This window comes from Scyliorhinus torazame, chromosome 10, assembly GCF_047496885.1.
Source record: "Scyliorhinus torazame isolate Kashiwa2021f chromosome 10, sScyTor2.1, whole genome shotgun sequence".
In the NCBI taxonomy this organism is placed as follows: Eukaryota; Metazoa; Chordata; class Chondrichthyes; order Carcharhiniformes; family Scyliorhinidae; genus Scyliorhinus; species Scyliorhinus torazame.
This window is the reverse complement of record NC_092716.1, coordinates 112,659,831-112,681,200: the sequence shown is the minus strand read 5'-3', so window position 1 is coordinate 112,681,200 and position 21,370 is coordinate 112,659,831. Positions and strand designations below refer to the sequence as shown.

Sequence of the window (21,370 nt, the reverse complement as noted above, 5' to 3'; positions counted from 1 at the left end):
ACTACTACAAATAATAATTATTATTGTCACAAGTAGGCTTACGTTAACACCGCAATTAGGTTACTGTGAAAATCCCCTAGTCGCCACAATCCGGCGCCTGTTCAGGTACACACGGAGAATTCAGAATGTCCAATTCACCTAACAAGCACATCTTTGGGACTTGTGGGAGGAAACTGGAGCACCTGCAGGAAACCCATGCAGAGACGGGGAGAACCTGGAATCCCTGGCGCTGTGAAGCAACAGCGCTAACCCCTGTGGTATAGTGTCGCCAACAAGTCAAGAGGACTGTGAAGATGGATTGTTTTGTTACATGAAAAAGACGGCCAGAGACACAAATAGGCAGTGTACCTACTGGGCAATATCTTGCAACTGAATTTGGAGAGAGCTGCGCAGGAGAATCCAGGACAGAACTGAGCAGTGCTAGTGTTAGCTCTGTACAGAGCTCCAGGGTCTCTGGAAAATTGCCTATATGATTCCTTGAGGTATGATTTTGATAATTGCACCAATGCAAATAAGGATGTGAAACCCATGTATGTTATATGCAGTGAAGTACTGGCAAACGAGAGAAGTTCAGGACTTTGGAAGAAAAGTGGGTGAAAAATTCCATTTGAGGTTGAGACCCCAGAGTCAGATAATAACTTGCAGCTGAGTCCAAACGAAAAGATTGAGCTGCTGAACCTCACTTGTGACAGCATATTAAAAAAACAGAAGATATTCATATCGTTTCAACGGCTGCGATGGTAGATGAAGGCTGCAGCAGTAGAGAGATTCCCCCTCCCCCACAGACGAGCCATGCGGTGACAGGGACAGTACCATGAGATCTGGAAACCCCCAGCTTCTGACTGGCATGCAGGGGGTGGAGTTTGATTCAGTGGTCTCACTCTTGGAACAGGTGTGTGTTTTGGCAGCTTTTGTCACGACTCAGCAGCCCTCTTCAGGATCCACTCTGCTCATCCCACATGGGGGAAGGGGTAGAAAAAGTGCCCTAAGAATAGTCAGTTCCGTCCCCAACCTGGCTGGAAAACCGTATCCAGCAAGGTCATCTACCTGCAGTCAGAAAATCAAAGTTTCTTTTAATAAATTTAGAGTACCTAATTCATTTTTCCAATTAAGGGGCAATTTAGCATAGCCAATCCACCTACCCTGCACATCTTTGGGTGTGGGGGAGAAACCCACACAAACATGGGGAGAATGTGCAAACTCCACACGGACTGTGACCCAGAGCCTGGATCGAACCTGGGACCTCGGCGCCGTGAGGCAGCAGTGCTAACCACTGCGCCACTGTGCTGACCGCAGAAAATCCAAGTTAAACTGAATTTCAGAACCTGGAATGTACGAATCCTCATGGATAATGAACAAAATAATCGACCGGAACGAAGAGCTGCCCTTGCGGCCGTGAGCGCAGGCGCATCAACATTGACGTCACTGCCCTGCAAGAGATCCACAGAGCAGGCTAAGGGCAGCTGAGGGAAGTTGGCACCTTCTTCTGGAGAGGTAAACCCGAGGATGCTAGATGCATGGAATTGGTTTAACCATGAAGAACAAACTCATCAACCAAATCTCAGAGCCCCGTTGGCCTTAACGAGCACCTAATGACCCTCCGTCTACAACTTGCCAAGAACCAGCAGGCAACGGTCATGAGTGCCTATACCCCAACCCCTGATGCCAACGATGAGTCCATAGGCTTCTCCTCCACCCTGGGCACCATGCTCTCCAACATTCCTAAGGAAGATAAAATCATTCTATTTGGGGACTTTAAAGCCAGGGTTGAAAAAGACTCCTAAATCTGGAAACGGGTTGAAATCCAAGAAGAAAACGACACTGACATCTTGCGTGGAACTTCAGTATGCAGGTGACATTTCCTTCACCACTCTCTCAGACTCTACAAGCCATGCTTGACACCTTTGCGGAAGCACACCAAAGATGCAGTCTCAGCCTAAAAACGACTCAAGTCCTTTAGCAACCCGTCCCAGGGCAAGAGCCGGTCTCTCCCTCTGTCAAGATCAACGGAGAAACCCTACCAAATTTCCCATACCTGGGGAGCCAATTCTACTCTGAAGCGGACATCGATGTGGAGAACCAACATTGCATCCAATCCCCAAGCACCTCCTTCGGACACCTAAGGATGAGAGTTTTTGATGTCCAGATCCATGCTGACACCAAGATCCTCGTGTGCAAGGCAGTCGTCCTCCCAACTCTTCTATACAGATCAAAAACTGGGACAATGTACAGATGCCACCTCAAGCCCTGGAGAGCTACCATCAACACTGTCTGAGACGGATTCTATGCATCAGGTGGGAGGACAGGCATACTATCATCAATGTCCTTGAAGGAGCCAAGAGCACCAGTATTGAGGCCACGATCATCCAAAACCAACTCAGCTGGGCTGGTCACGTGGTTAGGATGCCAGAGTCCCAATTGCCAAAGCAAATCTTCTTTGCCCAGTTCTAGGAAGACTTCCGAGCAAGAGGACCACAAAGGAAGCACTTCAAAGTCACCCTGAAGGCTTACCTCAAGAAATGAAACATAGACATTAACTTCTAATTTGGAGGAGGACTAACCTCAATGGGATGAGCTAGGGTAAAATGGAACCAACATTGGACAAGAAACGCGATAACAGAAGTCTTTAAGGAAGAGATGGTTCAGGTACAGACTAGGTAGAATCCAACACTGAGGGGAAAGGCAAGGTTACCTAAGTCAGGGGCTCCGATGATGATGAAGAAGATAGGGAATATGATGAAACAAAAATGATACAAATCAGGTAAATTCTTCAAGTCAGAATCAGGTTAAATGAAAATGTTAAAAAGGGAATTGAAGAGGAAAAATAAGACAGGAAAAGAGAAAACATGAAAATTAAATGGCAGAAGGGGGTGGCACGGTGGTGCAGTGGTTAGCACTACTGCCTCATGGCACCAAGGACCCAGGTTCGATCCCAGTCCTGGGGCACTGTCCGTATGGAATTTGCACTTTCTCCTCGTGAACGTGTGGGTCTCACCCCCCACAACCCAAAAAGATGTGCAGGGTAGGTGGATTGGCCACGCTATATTGTCCCTTAATTGGAAAAAAAATTAATTGGGTACTTTCTTTAAATGGCAGTTAATGCAAGGGAACACAAACATTCTCTACCGGCATGTAAATATTAGGCAGGTGCAAAGAGGTGGGATGGGGCTGATATCTGCTCAGAGGTGTAGGGCAAGGATGGAATATTTACTTGATGAGTACATTGTATCAGTGTTTACTAAGAGGATGCTGACAGAATATTGATAAAAGCAGAGATGGTAGAGGTAACAAAAGGGGTGAGAGTTGATAGGCAAGAATTACTGTGAAGACTGGCTATGCTTAAGAGTGGATAAGTTGGCTATTGCGGATGGTTGCATCGCAGGCTAAGCGAAGTGATGGAGGACAATGTGAGAGGACTTGCTGTAATCTTTCAATTTCTTTAAACATGGGGAGGGCCCAGACGATGGGCAAGTGGCAAATGCGACACAGAAAGGATGTATGGATATTCTTAGTAACTTCAGGTTGGTCAGTTTAATATCAGTGGTGGATAATGTTATCGAAAAAATAATTAAGGTAACAAAATAAACAAACACTTGCAGAGGTTTGTGCTAAGTAAGGAAAGCCAACACATATGTAAACAGTATATTGCTTTTGATTAATTGAGTGTTTTGATGAAATAAGAGAAGATTAACAAAGGAAATGCAATCAATGTGGTCTAAATGGATTTAAGAAAGCTTCTGGCAAAGTGCCACATAAAATCTCTGGTTAACAAAATGGAGCTTGTGTAAAAGGAGGGTCAGTGTCTGCATTGGGTTAGAAATTGGCTGAAAGTCAGAATCGTGGTGAATGGGTGTTTTTCGGACTGAAGGATCGTAGGCAGCCCCAAGGTTCAGAACAAGGACTACTGCTTTTTTGATATATTTTATCACCTCCACAAAGAGAGCGACGCAAGCCTCCACAAAATGGATACTGAAATACAGAGTAGAATTTCAAAATTTGCTGATCAAACCAAATTTGTAGGTGTGTCTAACAGCCAGGTTGATACCAATCGATTGCAACAGGACATGTCGGCCCATTCTGCTAGCCTGTCCAAGAGGCAGCTGAGAAGTGTGAGGTGGGGCATTTTGGCAGAAGGGTCAGGGAGAGGCGATACAAACTTAATGGCGCAATTCAAGAGTGTGAAAGGACAGAGGGACGTGGGAGTTCATGTACACATATCTTTGAAGGTGGCAGAACATATTGAGAGAGTGGTTAGGAAAACAGGGATCTAGGACTTCCGGATTTCATAAAAAGATATTGATTACAAAAGCAGGGAAGTTATGGCAAACCCGATTTCATACTAATATTGACTATATCAAAGTTGTTTCTGAATCAGTTAACAAGGCCTTGTCCAACAAATTATTTCAACAAAAGGCAGACCTCAACACCACAAGAGAGCCTGAAGGAGAACTGAACATAGTGGTAGCAGCAGAATCAGCACAATGCAGTAAACATTGAGGGAATTTGAGAAAATAGCATCACTATAAACAGAGAGGAGAATGTCACTTCACAAGGACGAACAGAGTGGACGCTTTACAGGTATGTAAGTAACCTACTGCATGTAGTGATCTCTATGTGTGCATAGAGATCACCACATTAACAAGGGGTTAATGTGTAATCAGTAGCACCACATGATCACTAGAGGGCCGGACCAACAGGGGTATAAAAGGCAGCCACATTGGGTCTCTCTCTCTTGGGTGCACGGTGATCAAAGCAACAGCAGACTGGATGGCCAGTAGAGTTACGTATAGTTACCACAGTTAGATCTTGTTAACCTTATCACTAGTATCAAAGTTAAAGTAAAGAACTCATGTAAATATTGTTGTAGTTCCTCAATAAACCGTTTGTTACTACTGGAAGAGTTGGAATCTTCTTCATCGGGATTCAGAATACCTCATCACTAACCAAGGATTGAGTAGCACATGTTACCTACCAGACAGGTAACATATTTTTATAAATTAGATATTTTTATAAATTAGATAGATATCCTCATGGCTATAAGAACAGGATAAAGACTTCGAAAATGGCTAAAGCTATGTCTGTCAGTGACCCTCAAAAGCAGCTACCATGGCAATATCACAGGATGTTACAATTTGTTATCGTTGTTTGTTACACTGACAAGGCCTTGTGGGCTGCAGAGGCCGAATTGCAAGAGAACAAAACAAATTCCATCTGCTTTCTATGGCTCAGGCTGGCCAATCAAGAGATTGCTGCAGGTTCCCCCAGCACCGGGCCGAAAGGTGCAGGATACCCGTGCACAGGGGTGACTGGTGACACTGCTGCCTGTGTTCTGACTCACACCAAGTAGTTTTAGATAATTACCAGTTACAGAATGGAACAATACTGCCAACATCGTCTCCTCTGGAGTCCGTTCCACAGACTGATTGAAAATAACAGAAGCCCAAATCTCCCTCACCTTTGAGCTGAGCACCAGCCCAGACTGTGTGCACCAGTCCAGGAATTGAACCAGTCCTGCCTCAATCTTCCCTTCCGAATATTCAAGTGTTGCTGTAGATTCCACCTAAGGCGTGGGCAAAAAAAATCAAAAACATCTGACTGTGTGGTATAGAAAGCCAGCCTGCACTCATCTCCCCGCTACCTTATTCACCCTCCCCATATTCACACTATGGCCCCATAGTGGCCCCAGCCTCAATTTCAGGTCTGCATTAAAGTAACAGTTACACCACACAATTGTCAGGCAATGACCATCTCCAACAAGATACAATACCCATGACAATCCTCATGCATCTCCCCATGACATTCAATGGCATTACCATCACCCCAACTATCTACATCCTGGGGGTTGCCATTGACCAGAAACAGTGGGACTATCCATATAAATACTGTGGCCACAAGGGCAGGTTAAAGGCTGGGAATGCTGTGGCGAGTAACTCCCCAAAGTCTGTCCACCATCTACAAGGCACAAGTCAGGAGTGTGATGGAATATTCTCCACTTGCCTGGGGGAGTGCAGCTCTAACAAGTTCAATACCATCCAGGTCAAAGCAGCCCACTTGATTGGCACCCCAGCCACCACCTTCAATAGTCACTCCATCCATCAGCAACACCAGCAGCTGCAAGTTCCCCTCCAAGAAACACACTACCCTGACTGGGAACCTTCACTGTCGCTGGGTCAAAATTCTAGAACTCCCTCCCTATCAGCACTGTGGGTGTACCTACACCACATGGACTGCAGCAGTTCAAGAAGGCAGCTCACCACCACCTTCTCGAGGGCAATTAGGGTTGGGTAATAAATGCTGGCCTAGCCAGTGAAGCACACATCACCTGAAAGAATACATTATAAAAAGCTGATTTTACATGGAGGAACTGGTCAAGTGCACTACAATCAGCCCCATTATCCCAGAGAGTTAAGAAAAAGCAGCTGAAATCAACCCAGGTCTTGATCACACCGTCCAGTGACCACTACATTATGACAAAAGTACGATACGAGTCTGCTGTGAAGCTCCACTCAACTATAGCTTTACACAGAAAGGAGCAGTCGCCAGGTCAGGATTTTTGAGAAGGCGGAAAATATTCTGCATTAAAATGTCCGACAATCAAGGGAGCAGCCATATCACGTTTAGTAATGATACACTAGATGGATTTAGTTAACCGGCTAACAGTGCGTGAATATGTTTCAAATTGTGATTGTAGTGTGATCAGATTCAACGGAGAGTTTGAAAGGATGAATTGTGAAACAGCCAATATTCTAGATTTAGGCAAGGGTGACTTTAATAGGATGAGGCAAGAGCCTGTCCACAGAAAAGTGGGAAAACCTGTTGGTGGATAAAACCACAGATGATCACTGGGAGGTGTTTCATAAAGAGTGCAATATGATATAGAACCAGCTTATAACCCTTTCAGGCACTTGACAAATGAGACCAGTATGGATAACTAAAGAGGTAAGAGACATGAAAGCAAAAAACTGTGCAAAAATGCAAAACAAATTGCACAGATGACTCAGGATTTGTTGTACGTTGCTGATGAAAGATATAAGGAGCAGCAAGGGGTGACAAAGCAGACAGTAAGAGCTTCAAAAAGAGATTGTGAAAATAAACTTGCAAGGGTTATCAAAATCAACACCAAAGACTTTCACAATTATATCAGGAAAAAAGTGGCCTGAAGCAATGTGAGCCCCTTGATAAATGATAATGGTGATAGTGCCAATGAAAATAAAGGGCAGACATGATGAATAATTATTTTGCATCAGTGTTTACAGAGGAAGTCAGCATGTTGGACATCTGAAGGAAACGATTCGTGAATCAGGGACAGGAACTTAACAAAATTAACGTTAGTAAGAAACTAACAGCACCAGGGGGGACAAATACCCAGGACTAGATTGTTTCCCCCAAATTAAAGTCCATCTAAAATAAGTGAATGAAAATATCATAGATCCTCCAACTATGATTTTCGAAAATTCTCTCGATTTGCGAACCATTCTAGACTGGAAAATTATGATCGTCACTCTGCTGTTTAAGAAAAGTGAAAGAGAAAAACGAGGGAATTATAAACCAGTTAATGTGGCATCTGTGGTGGGAAATTATTGAGTCTATAATTAAGGATAGTGACTGAATGCCTTGAAAAATTTCAGATGATCAGAGAGGCAGCTGCAATTGAGAAGGGTGGGTCTTGCCTGATAAATCTGATTTAATTTTTTTGCAAGGTGATTACCTCTGTACTTATCCCCTTCCAGCCCACCCCCTTCTGCCACAATCCCAAGTCAACATGCATAAAGACTCCATACAGCCAATCAATATGCAGCAACATTGCTAAGAACAAAAGTCTCATTGGCCATTTACAGTCTGGTTTACTATGTTCTTTCATTGTCTCAGGAACTTACTGAATCCCCCTGAGGTAGCAATTCACTTCCACAACAGATACAGCAGTGCGTACTCTGCCCTCAGCCACTACTAGGCTTGGAAACATTAAAGTGTAGCCCCACCAAACCATATAATTCACCAACACCACTACCTACACTCAATATTCTCAATGGTGGACTATCCCAACAATCTATTAGTCAGCCTGCTCCCTCTCGCACTGGGATTGAATGCAGCTCAGACTGATGGGCCACATCTCCCAATATTGCTCCTACGATTACCATTTTACTTTCTGCAATTTGTGTTCAACTGCTCCCATGATTTTCCTTCTTCCCCAGAATTTAATTCCCCCCCCCCCCCAATATCCCTAATCCTCTCCATCAGCCCCTACAGCTTTGTTCCTCTTTGAACATCCCCCACTGCCCTCACCCACCCCTGTGCTATTTCCCTTCTGCCCTCACTGCCCAATGACAACTCCACCCCCTTGATAACCCCAGTTTGACCCCACAGCCCCCCCGCCCCCGGCTCACTCACCCCACTGCCCCTGACCCATCCCACCTATGACCCACTCCCACTTTAACGTGACCCCTACGACCTCTGACCCCCTGTCACTCTCATGTTCAGTTCCAGCCTCCTAAAGACGATTTCTGCCCAAACTCTCTGGAAAGTCAAACTCTGCGAGATTCACACAAACTCGGGGAAGCTCGGCCCAGAGTGAGTGAGGCGGGGGCGGCCCCGGGTTTCTTGCTCACCTTCAGTCGCTTAGCCCGTGAAGCCATCCTGAAGCTTCTTAGCGCCCCGGCACCGGCTTACTTCCGGTCCCCAGGAACACTTCCGAGTCAAAGGGCATGAATGGCCACACCCCCTTAAAGGGGCCGCGCCCCAAACCGACAGAGGCTGCCCCCCATCGCCCAAAAACCAGGCAGGAGTCATAGTCACATTGAATAGCTCTTCACAGACCTGTCCCTTGCCTCTTTTGCAGCCGCCAGCTTTCTCCTGGCTCTGAATTTGTTTTAAAATGGTTTACCATTTTCTGGTGGAAGGTCATCAAAGTGAAACATTAACTTTGTTTCTCAACATCTTTCTCTCTGAGCTGTTACATATTGTCAGCATGATCTGTTTTAGATCCCAAGTTTTCAATCCCAGAACACTTTCATGGAAGCAACGACCAGACTCTGCTCAGTGTACACAAAGATGCTGCCCATGCCATAGTTGCAATGCTCCGGAGGCACATATTCTCCACAAAGCCAAGGTGATGCAAACCCAGGCCAATTCTAGGGAGAACAATCTAAAAGATTCCCCTATTTCCTCCTTAGCTGATGTAGACAAGGCCTACAGCTGCATTGGCAGTGATTGTCACAAGATACCTTCCCTCTTGTAAGAGGTGACCTCTGCCCCATTCAAACACAAGTCCAGCTCTTGCTTAAAGGAATACAATAAATCAGCTTCCATCACACAAGCCAGCAATTTATTCCACAGGTACACCCACAATGACAACCCCCATTCTCCCTCTGTGTACCTGAACAGGTGCCGGAATGTGGCGACTAGGGGCTTTTCACAGTAACTTCATTGCAGAGTTAATGTAAACCTACTTGTGGCAACAAAGATTATTATTATAATTTCTCCATTACTGTTATACTGCTTACAATAATTTTATTGAGTTCCTGATCCTGATTCAATAAATAGTTTCCTTGGAAGGTTTGGCATGCTAACCGCTTCCTCAATAAAAATACTGATGCAAAGTCATTATTCATCCTGTCAACCATTTCCTTATTTTCATTGACAGGATAAATATTATCAGTTTGCTTCGGACCACTTTTTTTCCAATATAATTGAGAACATTTTTGTGTTGATTTTGGTTTCACTTGCAAGTTACATCCTTTTTGTAACTCTTACTATTTGCTTTGACACCCTCATCAGTATGATGAATGTAAAAATTGTTATATATTATATTTTACATTTGTAGCAGTAATGTTTTTGAAAACCCTGGTTTAAATATATACAGGCACTGTGTCTAAAGCTGTAATTAAAGAGTCGGAAAAGGTGAGGTAATGATTGATTCAAGCCACTTAAGTGGTTATGGATAAAGGGCAAATGGAATTGTGTTTTGATTGCTGGAGATTCCCTGGAGTGTAGATAATTTATGAGGGAGTCTTGTTTAGTCCTAGCTAAGCAGGTTCATGAAACCTCGTGGGGTGCAGGCAATGTAATTAATTGGAGGCACTAAGTCTGCCTGTAGCTTTGCAGTCTGTTTTAGGAGTTTAAGTTGAACAGCAGGTCATTTCATATCTTAGTGGGATATGAAATGTAATTAATGGGAGTAGCCAGGTCTGTGCAGTTTTGCAGTATGCCATAGGATTTCAGTCTGACATGACAGAAGGATTTTAAGTTTAACAGCAGTTTTGCCAAATACTGCTAGGTTAAGCAAAAATGTACTGAATCTGGCAGTGAGTATTGTTCCATTCTGTAACTGGTCTTGGAAAGAAGTCTCTCCAAACGTCTACACAACTAAGCAGTCAAGGGCATTCAGCGTCTGATCTCCGGGTAAGCGTTCTCCAAGGCGGCCTTCAGGACGCGCGACAACGCAGAATCGCCGAGCAGAAGCTTATAGCCAAGTTCTGCACACATGAGTATGGCCTCAACCGGGACCTGGGATTCATGTCGCATTACATTCATCCCCCACCATCTGGCCTGCGAAATCCTACCAACTGTCCTGGCTTGACACAATTCACACCTCTTTAACCTGGGGTTACCCCATCTCTGGATCTGTAAAGATGTAATCACCTGCTAATGCTCGCATTCCAAGCATTGTCTGGCATCTTTGAATCTGTCTATATATATGTTTCTGGAACATACCTCTTCATTCACCTGAAGAAGGAGCAGCGCTCCGAAAGCTAGTGACATCGAAACAAACCTGTTGGACTTTAACCTGGTGTTGTAAGACTTCTTACTGTAATCCTATCAAAGTCAGCCTTCCCTAAATCTCGAAACTTCATTGCTGTTTCACATTTTCCCCTCTCAAAAACTATGTCCAAAACAATTATATCATGATCACCACCCATTAGACAGATGCTCCCATACTGTTTGGTTATTAACTAAATCTAATATGACATGTCCACTTGTTGGTTGTATACATACTGTTGCAGAAAAATGTTCTGGACACAATCAAAAAATTCTGATGTGTTAGTCTACTCAGCCACATCTATTAACAAAGTAAACCACCCGTTAAAACTACTCCATCTTTGCCATATGCTTATCTAATCTCAGCATTCAAAGATGTTCCCAGCTTAAGCAACTACCAAAGAGCCTGGAGAGTACCAGGAACCAGGAGCTTTATTGAAGATTTGGAGGCTGTTTAACAGCATTTTATGTTGGGAGTGGGGTTGAGGGTGATGCCGATTAGGGGGAATCACAAATTTGAGCCGGGGAAGATGGACGTGAGGTTCAGGGGAAGGGAGGAGAAGGGGATCAAAGAGACAAAGGAGCTGGTCCTGGGAGAATGGTTTGCGAGCTTGGAGGAGTTGAATGAGAATTTTGGGCTGGCACGGGAGATTCCGGTACATGCAGGTGCGGAACTTTGCGAGGAGGTCTTTCTGACCTTCCCGAAAGCGCCTGCCTCCTCGTTGCTGGAGGAGGTGCTGTCAGCGGGCAGGGTTGAAGAGCGGGGTCATCGTGGCGATTTATGTGAGCATTTCGGAGGAGGAAAGGGGGTTAAGGCTAAGTGGGAAGAGGGATTGGGGGCGGCGTTGGAGGAGGGATTGTGATGCGAGGTGTTGCGGCGGGTGAATGCCTCGACCTTGTGTGCGAGGCTGGGCTGATCCAGTTGAAGGTGGTGTACAGAACACACCTGATGAAGTCAAGGATGAGCCGGCTGTTCGAGGAGGTAGAGGACATTTGTGAGCGGTGTGTGATGGGCCCTATTATTCATGAACATATGTTCTGGTCCTGCCCGAAATTGGAAAGCTTCTGGAGGTCAGTTTTTAACACCATCTTGGCGTAGAGGTGGAGCTCGGTCCCCTGGAAACCATATTTGAGGTGTTGGACCGGCCGGAATTGCAGATGAGTGTGGGGGCAGATGTTTTGGCCTTCAACTCACTGTTCGCAGGTGGATCCTGTTGAGGTGGAGGTCAGCTTCTCCATCCTGTGCCTTGGCACGATGGGGGTCCTATTGGAGTTCTTTGCCCTGGAGAAGGTGAAATTTGCCCGGCGAGTGATGGATTTCACAAGAGTTGGAGTGTATTAATTTTGCATTTTGGAGAGTTGGTTACCGTCGACTGTTAAGGGGGGTGGGGAGGGGGGGGGGGGGTTCTTATTGGTGGGGGTTTAATATGGTGGGTTTGTGTTTTTTGTAAAATGTTGAAAAATTGAAATAAAAATACTTTTTTTTTAAAAATCTGCTTGTGTCAAAGCAGTATCAGTGATGTCATAAAAGAATGCCGTTTCCATGAGCATTGTGGCATCATTGCAATGTAACCGGGCAGCAGGGAAACATCTATTGTTGCGTGCCAATCAATAAGACACCAAACTCTGATCTTCCTCCAGGAACCTGACCTGGTACAGGCTCATGTCCAGTGAGGAACCACTCAGCTCAACACTTGTTCTTCAAGAGATGTTTATGACACTTCACCAGGGACAGTAGGAGATCACAGATGCATCAGGATTGATGAAGGAAGAGTTTCGTTCACTGCTGGAGAGGATCCATGTCCTGGAGCTCCAGGTTGGAAACAAAGGAACAGGAGGAGGTCCCTTCCGTCTCCCTAGCCGATTCTACCATTGAATTTGATTGTGACTGAGCTTTATCTTAACTCCAAACTCCCACCTTTGTCCATTGCCCCGTAACATCTTTGCTTCGCAAAAATATATGTATCTCAGTTTTACTTTATTTATTTTTTCAAATTTAGAGTACCCAGTTATTTTTTTCCAATTAAGGGGCAATTTACCATGGCCAATCCGCCTAACCTGCACATCTTTGGGTTGTGGGGGTGAAACCCACGCAGACACAGGGATAATGTTCAAACTCCACACAGACAGTGACCCGGTGCCGGGATTGAACCCGGGTCCTCAGCGCCATAGGCAGCAGTGCTAACCACTGTGCCACCCCTATTTATTTTTAATTAACCCCCATTCAGTAAGTTTTTGGGGTGAGTGTTCCAGATTTTCACTATGCTCTGTGTGATGCTTCCTGACATTATCCATGAAGAGCCAAGCTCTAATTTCAAGGTAAATTTATCCCATTATGAAGTTTCCACCAGAAGAAATAGTTTCTATCTACCCTATCAAATTCTTTGTCTTGAAACTTCAATTAAATCACCCTTTTGCTCTAGGCAGGTAGCTGGAGCAGGGAAATTTCCCTCTTAAGAGTGTTGCCTTAGTTTTATTAGCTCTAATTCTGTCACCTTTGTTCACGAGTCGCCAGGTATCTCTGATACCGCCACGTGGTTCAAGCTCAAGTAATGATTAATAATGCAGCACACCGCTTAGTAAAAGTTAAATCAACGATCATTTATTATATACAGCAATAAATACTTATACAATAATCCTTCTTCTAGACTATTACCTACCACTAAAGGCCAATACTTAACTTTGGTGATGGCCCACCAGGTCAGGGAAACAACTGGTCTATCGAATTGGGTCTGGCCTGCGGGATTCAAAAAGGCTGGTACGAGTCGATAGTCTGGAGCAACTATCTGGTAGCGATCGCTGGAGTAACACTTACTTGTTTCTTCGTCGAAGGGTCTCGAAGGTTGCGAGTAGGAGAAGAAGGGTCGATCTGAACTTGGCCCCTATTTTTGTAGTCCCCAGGGGATTCCCGCCTCTCGGGGCGGACCTTGAACCTGGTTCCAGGTGATTGGACTTGGTCCCAATCACTTGGTTCGATATGCTCCAATAATGGGGCGATTCCTTGATCGGGGGGTGGTCGTCCACCTTTCTTTGTCTCAGCCACTGCTGGCGCCGAAAAGTCTGGATCGGCTTTATGTTGCTAATGTGTAGCAATTGTTCCCGGGGATGGCTGCTTAGTTTGCAGATGGCTGGGTTTTTGTGCTGTTAATGGTTGCAGGTATCGGGCTGGGCCAACTTCCTCCGAGCCGAATACACTGTTTTGCCTGCAGCCGTCCGTTTGAGTCCTGTTGGCTGATTTTCCCATCAGCCTCTTTCGTTCGCCATTTTAGATCGGGGTTTGACCATTTTACTCGGGAACCAGCCATTTTAGGTGGCTACACCAGACCCACCTTGGTTTAATGGGTCTTGTTATATTCGCTCTGGGGAGGCAGGCGGCAGGATTGAGTCCAGCCTGCTGACCCTGCAATCGGATCATAGGGGGCCATGGAGGTGAGCTGGTGAGGAGACCTGCCCAGGGATGCCAAGTCTGGAATAATGACAGACCGAGGGCTTCACACTGGCTTCCTGGTTTGGCGATGGAGGAAATGTGTTACAGGGTAAGGTGCAATCATGTCTTTATTCTATTTGTCCAGAAATATAAGGAGAAGTTCAGATTGCAGGATGTAGGCAATGTTGCTTTCTTGATATGTTTGATGCGAGTGAAGGGAAGGACCCATCGCCATTTGGCACAGCTCAGGGAAGGCCGTCGCCCTGATAAACAAGAGCCAGCAGGAAGACCGAGATGCTGACAAGGGAGGACAAAATCCATGGAGATGTTTTACGGAACCAAGTGTCTACAGATCATGCCTATCATACATAGACATGAGCATCAGACAGTGCAGCAGTTGCCCTCATTTGTCAAGGGTTGTGGTGGAGCATATCTGCCACATTCTCCATGAAGATATCACTTCACACAGACTAGGAGGCCATCCAATGCCAGATGCGCTGAAGGTAACTGCAGAACTCAGCTTTTTTGCCAGCAGATCATTATAAGGCTCCACAAGGGAGCTCTGCAAAATCTCACAATCATCCACTCATAAATGCACCAGGGAGGCTCAAAATTATGTCTAGTTCATCATGGATGAAGCAAGCCAGGCTACCAGAGCAGTGAGATATACACTAATCTCTGGCTTACCACAAGTGCAGAGCGCCATCAACTGCACTCATGTGGTCTTAAGAGCTCCCTGTTAGCAGCCACTAAGATTTACTCCCAGGTGCCACAGATCTTCAAGAGCCCTCAGCACAGCCACAATGCATCTGAGGAGATGTACAATGTGGCACATTCGGCAACACATTCCCTAATAGAGAAGACCATTGGCATGTTGAAGATGCATTTTGGATGTTTGGACCAATCAGGCAGCAGTCTCCACAGATGTTGTCCCACATTATCGTTGTTTGTTCCGCACTGCACACCCTAGCGCTGTGCTGGGGTGGGGGGGGGGGGGGGGGGGTGGTTGTATGAGTTGCCACATGCAGACATGGAGGAAATACACATCTCCTTGATCACGGAGGAGTGGACCAAGCGGAAGGGATGAATTCGAAGTGGGTGAGGAATCTTTTTTTCAATTTAGAGTACCCAATTATCTTTTTTCCAATTAAGGGGCAATTTAGCGTGGCCAATCCATCTACCTTGCACATCTTTTGGGATTGTGGGGATGAGAACCATGCAGGCATGGGGAGAGTGTGCAAACTCCACACGGCCAGTGACCCGGGCCGAGATCAAATCCGGATCCTTGGTGAAGATTCTGATGACCCACGGAAAGAGGCCATTGCATGGGCACAATGCGGAAGATATGCCCGTGAGACCCCTTGACAGCAACAAGGTTCCAGCATGATTCAGGTTGAGACTAGCTGATACAAGTGCATATCTCCACTCCCTTTGATGCAAGGTAGACATTAAGACCTTCATGTCAATCTCAGAGTGAATAGTAACATTTGTGCGTAACAATGGCATCGTCCTTAAAAGGGAAATCCTATGGAGCATGTGACCAGTCTGTAATCGCTCAAACTAAAGCCAGTAGATATGGTGCAGTCCTTTCATCCATTGCATTTAATGGGCCACGACAGCCTTTAAGTGGCAAGAACACCTCTGAAAACATCAATATGTGTATGGCAGTATGCCAGGAGTGTGGCAAGACAGCTGAAGGAGGAAAATCTTCAGTCACTGGTTATCGCTTTACCGTCTGAACACAGATCTAAATCTGGACAAAGGCTTCTCTCCAAAGCCATCTCTCATGCATCATTAATGGTGAGGCCTCATCTTGATACTGAGCCTCCAGGATAAGATCACTCTTCAGGACGCTGTGATCTGGGACTCCACAGCATGGAAGTGAACTTGTGAGCCAGGTTACCTTGGTATGCATAGAGAACCTTCAGCTGGACTATCGTCTGATCATTGACAAGCACTCGGGTCTCTGCCTTCACTGGAAGCCTCCCAAGTTCACGTCAGGTACTGCCTTCGCACCTGGGAGAGTAGTGGCCCAGTCAGTATTCACACAGCACTTAATGATAACTTAGTACCCATGTAAATACTGAAGAGCACTCAGGGAACATTGGCTCTCATCCCATGTCTCCTCCAGATTTTCAATCTATCAGACTGTGATACGTATGAGGAAGTTGAAAACCCTGATGGCACAGCCATGTTATGAGATCCATGTCAATTGCCTTTATAAGACCTAGCTCAGGAGTTCCATCAAGCTGCATTAGCCAGATCCTCAGGTGCAAACTGGTATCCTCATGTGTAAAAGACTGGCATTATGGGGTAGGCACACACCAATAACATTGCAGACTCGTTGCCTTCTAGCGGACATTTCAAGCGTACCAAGTGCAAACGTATGCGAAGACTGGGAATTAATAGAAGAGGAAGGTTCAGCCATATATGCCCTAACAACTTACCACTGCAGGCAGGCTACAATTAATGAAACTGTAACCCAAACCTGACAGCCATTATATGGAGGCCATTAAAAATTACACTTGGTTGTAATGACCCAACGGCAGGTCATGATAAATACCTATAATGTACACCGAGAACAGAATTGAGTGTGCATCAGGATAGTCAATAACATTCGAAGAAGCAACATTCAAGAGAGCACATTACATGATCCTCTTACTATCAAAAAACAGAAGTAGTTTTAAGTAATCTATTTTTGCAGTTGTGGGTATTAGAAACAAGGGGTGGGATTTTCCGACCCCGCGCCAGGCCGGATAATCGCCGGGAAGGGGGGGGCGCGATTCACGCTCCAGGGTCCCAGGTTCGATTCCGGCTTGGGTCACTGTCTGTGCGGAGTCTGCACATCCTCCCCGTGTGTGCGTGGGTTTCCTCCGGATGCTCCAGTTTCCTCCCACAGTCCAAAGATGTGCAGGTTAGGTGGATTGGCCATGCTAAATTGCCCTTAAGTGTCCAAAATTGGCCTTAGTGTTGGGTGGGGTTTTTGGGTTGTGGGGATAGGGTGGAGGTGTTGACCTTGGGTAGGGTGCTCTTTCCAAGAGCCGGTGCAGACCCGATGGGCCGAATGGCCTCCTTCTGCACTGTAAATTCTATGATTCTATGACACCGCCCCAACGCCGGACCACCGATTCTCCGGTGACCAGAGAATTATTGCCATTGGCGCCGGCGCTGCGCCAGCCCCCCCGGCAATTCTCCGTGCGCGATGGGCCGAATGCCTGCCGAGATAGGCTGAGTCCTACCGGCGCGTTCACGTGTGGTCCTATCCGGCGGGACCTCGGCGTTCCTGTTGCCGGGGGGCGGCCTCGTGGGGCGGAGGGGGGATCCGACCCTGGGGGGTGCCTCCATGGTGGCCTGGCCCGCGATCGGGGCCTACCGATCGATGGGCAGGCTTTCCTGGTGGGGGCCTAAGTTCCTCCACGCCGGGCCCATGTTGCATCGGTGCCGGCGTGGAGAAGGCAACCCATGCACATGCGCGGACCCGCGGCGCCCGCTCTGACGCCGGTATCGGCAGCTGGAGCAGCGAGAGGCTCGCCAGTGCCATGCTGGCCCCCTGTGCGGCACAGGATCGCTGCTCCTAGGGGCCTGTTGACGCCGGCATAAAACGCTGCGGCGTTTACGACAGCGTCTACAATTAGCCCCAGGATCAGAGAGTCCCGTCCAAGGTATTGCTTTAAGTAAGTTTAATTTTGTGTTTCTATGTAAAAAAAGGTTTAAATCTCAGCTCATGTTAAACAAAGGTGTCTACATGTCGAAGGGTTTTGATTTAATTTCTATGGTTATTAAAGGATTTGCAACATGAAAACAAACTGAGTTTAAAGAAAGACTAGGCTTAGCAACTAGAGGTCACCTTAGGTTAGAAAGAGTTTTTGACTTTAGTTTTAAGCTGGACCCAGAAGCAGGTTAACAAGGCCAGGGAGCTGCAAAAGGCAGACTTCCCAAAAAACAAGAAAGTCCAAGAACCAGAGAGTTGGAACAAAAAGAATATCTCAGGAAGAGTTGCCTCACGGCGCTGAGGACCCAGGTTTGATCCCGGCCCCGGGTCACTGTCTGTGTGGAGTTTGCATATTCTCCCAATGTCTGCGTGGGTTTCACCCCCACAACCCAAAGATGTGCAGGGTAGGTGAATTGGGCACACTAAATTGCCCCTTAATTGGAAAAAAAAAAGAATTGGGTACTCTAAATTTATATTTAAAAAATCTCAGGAAGACAGTTAACTTAAAGGAATAAAGAACAAGAAGTTGAACAAGGTCCTGTTGGATGAAATCAAAGTAAAAAACAGAGAGTTAAAGCGACAGCTGCAAGAACCAGATTTAAAGTGTGAAACCAGACATCAGGGGTTGGATTCTCTGGTCGCTGACGGCGAAATCGTGTTCAGCGACGGGCCGGAGAATCCAAATTCTTGACAGAATTGGGGGCGGTGCCACTTCCGCAATGCTCCACCTCCTCCGAAGCGGCGTACTCACAGGCATGCCATTGCCTGAGGCCCGCCCCCCGATGCTCCGTCCCCAACCGGCTGAGTTCCCGACGGCGTGGGTCTCTCACGGTTTCATGGAAAGTCAGCATGGCGGCTGCGGACTCAGTCCAGCGCCGCCAGTCGGGGGAGGGTCGATCAGTGGGCAGGGGGGACATTGTTCGGGGCGTGGTCACTGTGGTGGAGCGGCCCGGGGCGTGCGAGCTGGCCGAAGGGGGTGACTATTTTGCGGGCTGGGTCCGCGAGCGGCATCCACCATGAAGCGCGCCGTGGCCACGGACCCGGCAATTCTCCTAGCTAGAGCCAAGTGCTCTACGCTGCCTCCCTGCTAGCCCCCAGCAAAACGGGGATTCGGTGGCCATTTTACGCCAGTTTTCCTGGCTGTGACGCCACCGTTCCCACGCCGGCATGGGGACATAGTCTCCAAATCGGGGAATCCAGCCCCAGATGTAAATCAAATGTTTGGTGACATCTTAACATGGCATGTGAAGCGGTGGTGTTGGTGTGGCTGGGTACTTGAGAGATTGTGTGGAACATTGAATGCACATGGCTATCCATGGCAGAGGAATATTGAAAGGGGAGATTGAAAACCTGGAACAGGATCCTTGGTGTAGGCACTTAAGGGAAAACATTGTTTGGAAGAATATATCCTAAGGTGGATTTCTTTGAGAATGCTGTTTGGATACAGTTGTATGGAAGCCAGAGTTCTAGTGAGACCAGTCGCCTCACAATGTGACAAGTAACTGGTGGAATTTGATGAAAATCCACAGAAATTATATCGGGTAACATCTGTCACTTGGTTTTAAGAGTGTGGTGTGTCTGACTACAGTTGGTTTACATGGACTGTGTAATTTCCAAGAGCATTACAATACAAGATATATTTTGTAACTTGTGTTATCCTTAAATCTGTGATGATATCACTGGGGTGAATTCGTAGTTTATTATAGTCAATCTTTTCACATTTATTAAATTTTTCTTCTTTTGTTAAAAGTAAATTGGCAGTCCTGTGACTCTGTTCATCCACGTCTCCAATCAAAAAAGTAAAGTTACCATCTATTGAGCCAGGGCTCCATCTGAGACCTGTAGTAACATCAGCTGGGATCGTAACATGACTTACATTTTTTTAGGATACCGAACCAGACCTCAACTGTTGTTAGGATGCTGGACAAGAACCCCCAAATTTTTTTTATTTATAAAACTGCGAGGAAAGCATACTTTATCCCAGGAGTGATGACTCTGACCAATAGATGTCTTTTATGTTAAAACCAACTAATTTAAACACAGAATTAGCCACAGTAATACGAAAGATATAGCTTTACAATTATCAGTTAAACAGTTCTTAAACAGAGGGAAAAAACTTGAATGTACTATCTATCCCTGCTACTAATTCCAATTAAGCAACCCAATACAGTTCAAATGCTACATATAAACAAAGTTAACAAAGCAGGTTACTTGCATAGCTGTGCAGACCTTTGTGAGAGTTCCTTTCTTAAAAAATATTTTTATTCGCCTCCTTTTTCACATACAAGAACGTAGAACATACAGTGCAGGAGGAGGCCATTCGGCCCATCGAGTCTACACCGGCCCACTTAAGCCCTTGCTTCCACTCTATTCTCCTAACCCAATAACTTCTCCTAATCTTTTTGGACACTAAGGGCAATTTATCAAGGCCAATCCATCTAACCTGCACATCTTTGGACTGTGGGAGGAAACCGGAGCACCCGGAGGAAACCCACGCATACACGGGGAGGATGTGCAGACTCCGCACAGACAGTGACCCAAACTGGAATCGAACATGGGACCCTGGAGATGTGAAGCAATTGTGCTATCCACAATGCTACCGTGCTGCCATTCCAGTGAACATCACAGCACATACACACATACATAATGATAGACAGAGCAACGGACCAATTAATACATAGTACAAAACAAGAAACACGACACTTCCTCGGCAGTCCATCAGGAGACGGCACAGGGCAAGGACCTCAAAGCCGGAATCGAACATGGGACCCTGGTGCTGTGAAGCCATAGTGCTTACCACTATACTACAGTACTGTGGATGCTGTAGCCATCTGAGATGGCCACTTCCTGATTACAAAATGGACACTTTGCAAAGATTGCAGGGAAAATGGGCAATACTGAGAAAGCAAGCAGGTGCAGGGTTTGTCTGTTGATTGGAGCCGTAGCTCCCAGACAAGACCGATACTGCAAACCATTTCCATACTAATGAGCCATCCCGGGGACAAAAGAGTAACATTTAAGTAAACGATACCAAGGCAGACACCCCGGCGCCAGAGGAGACCAGAACAAAGCAGGCCAACGGCCACCTAGGACACGCCCAGCCACCAGGGCATCAACCCCTTTATTGGAGGAAATCGACAGGAACGATTGGGGAACGGCCTAATTAATTGGGGCCAAGTTCAAGGCCCGCCCAAAAGCGCGCGAAGTCCCTTTTGGGTATAAGAATCGCTCTCTTGGCTCCAGCTCTCACCAAGGAGAGACCTGCCAAAGCTGCATCAGAACAAGTAAGTCCAAGGTCAACGCACGCTACCAGACAGACGCTCTTTTTAAAAAATATATATATTTTTATTCAAATTTTTCCATATTTTCAACAAACCCTTTCCCCCCTTACAGAAATAAGAAAAAACAAAGAACACATAAATAAACATCTTATAGCTATGTCACGTATTCCCCCAATATACAAGCCCCCCATTAAA

General features: G+C 46.2%; 1 protein-coding gene across 2 annotated transcripts in view; it reads right to left on the bottom strand.

Moving 5' to 3' along the window:
* setd6 (SET domain containing 6, protein lysine methyltransferase) overlaps positions 1 to 21,370 on the bottom strand; it is an 83,909-nt gene that overhangs the window by 24,536 nt on the left and 38,003 nt on the right. Inside the window, exons 1-2 of one of the 2 annotated variants that reach the window (XM_072518625.1) lie at positions 8,607 to 8,712; positions 5,456 to 5,560 (exon numbers count right to left, since the gene is read on the bottom strand). In XM_072518625.1, the coding sequence (XP_072374726.1) occupies positions 5,456 to 5,560; positions 8,607 to 8,633 (132 nt within the window). In that variant the 5' untranslated portion in view covers positions 8,634 to 8,712. Of the gene's footprint in view, positions 1 to 5,455; positions 5,561 to 8,606; positions 8,713 to 21,370 lie in introns of those variants that run through there. The other variant, XM_072518626.1, reaches the window with a different exon arrangement.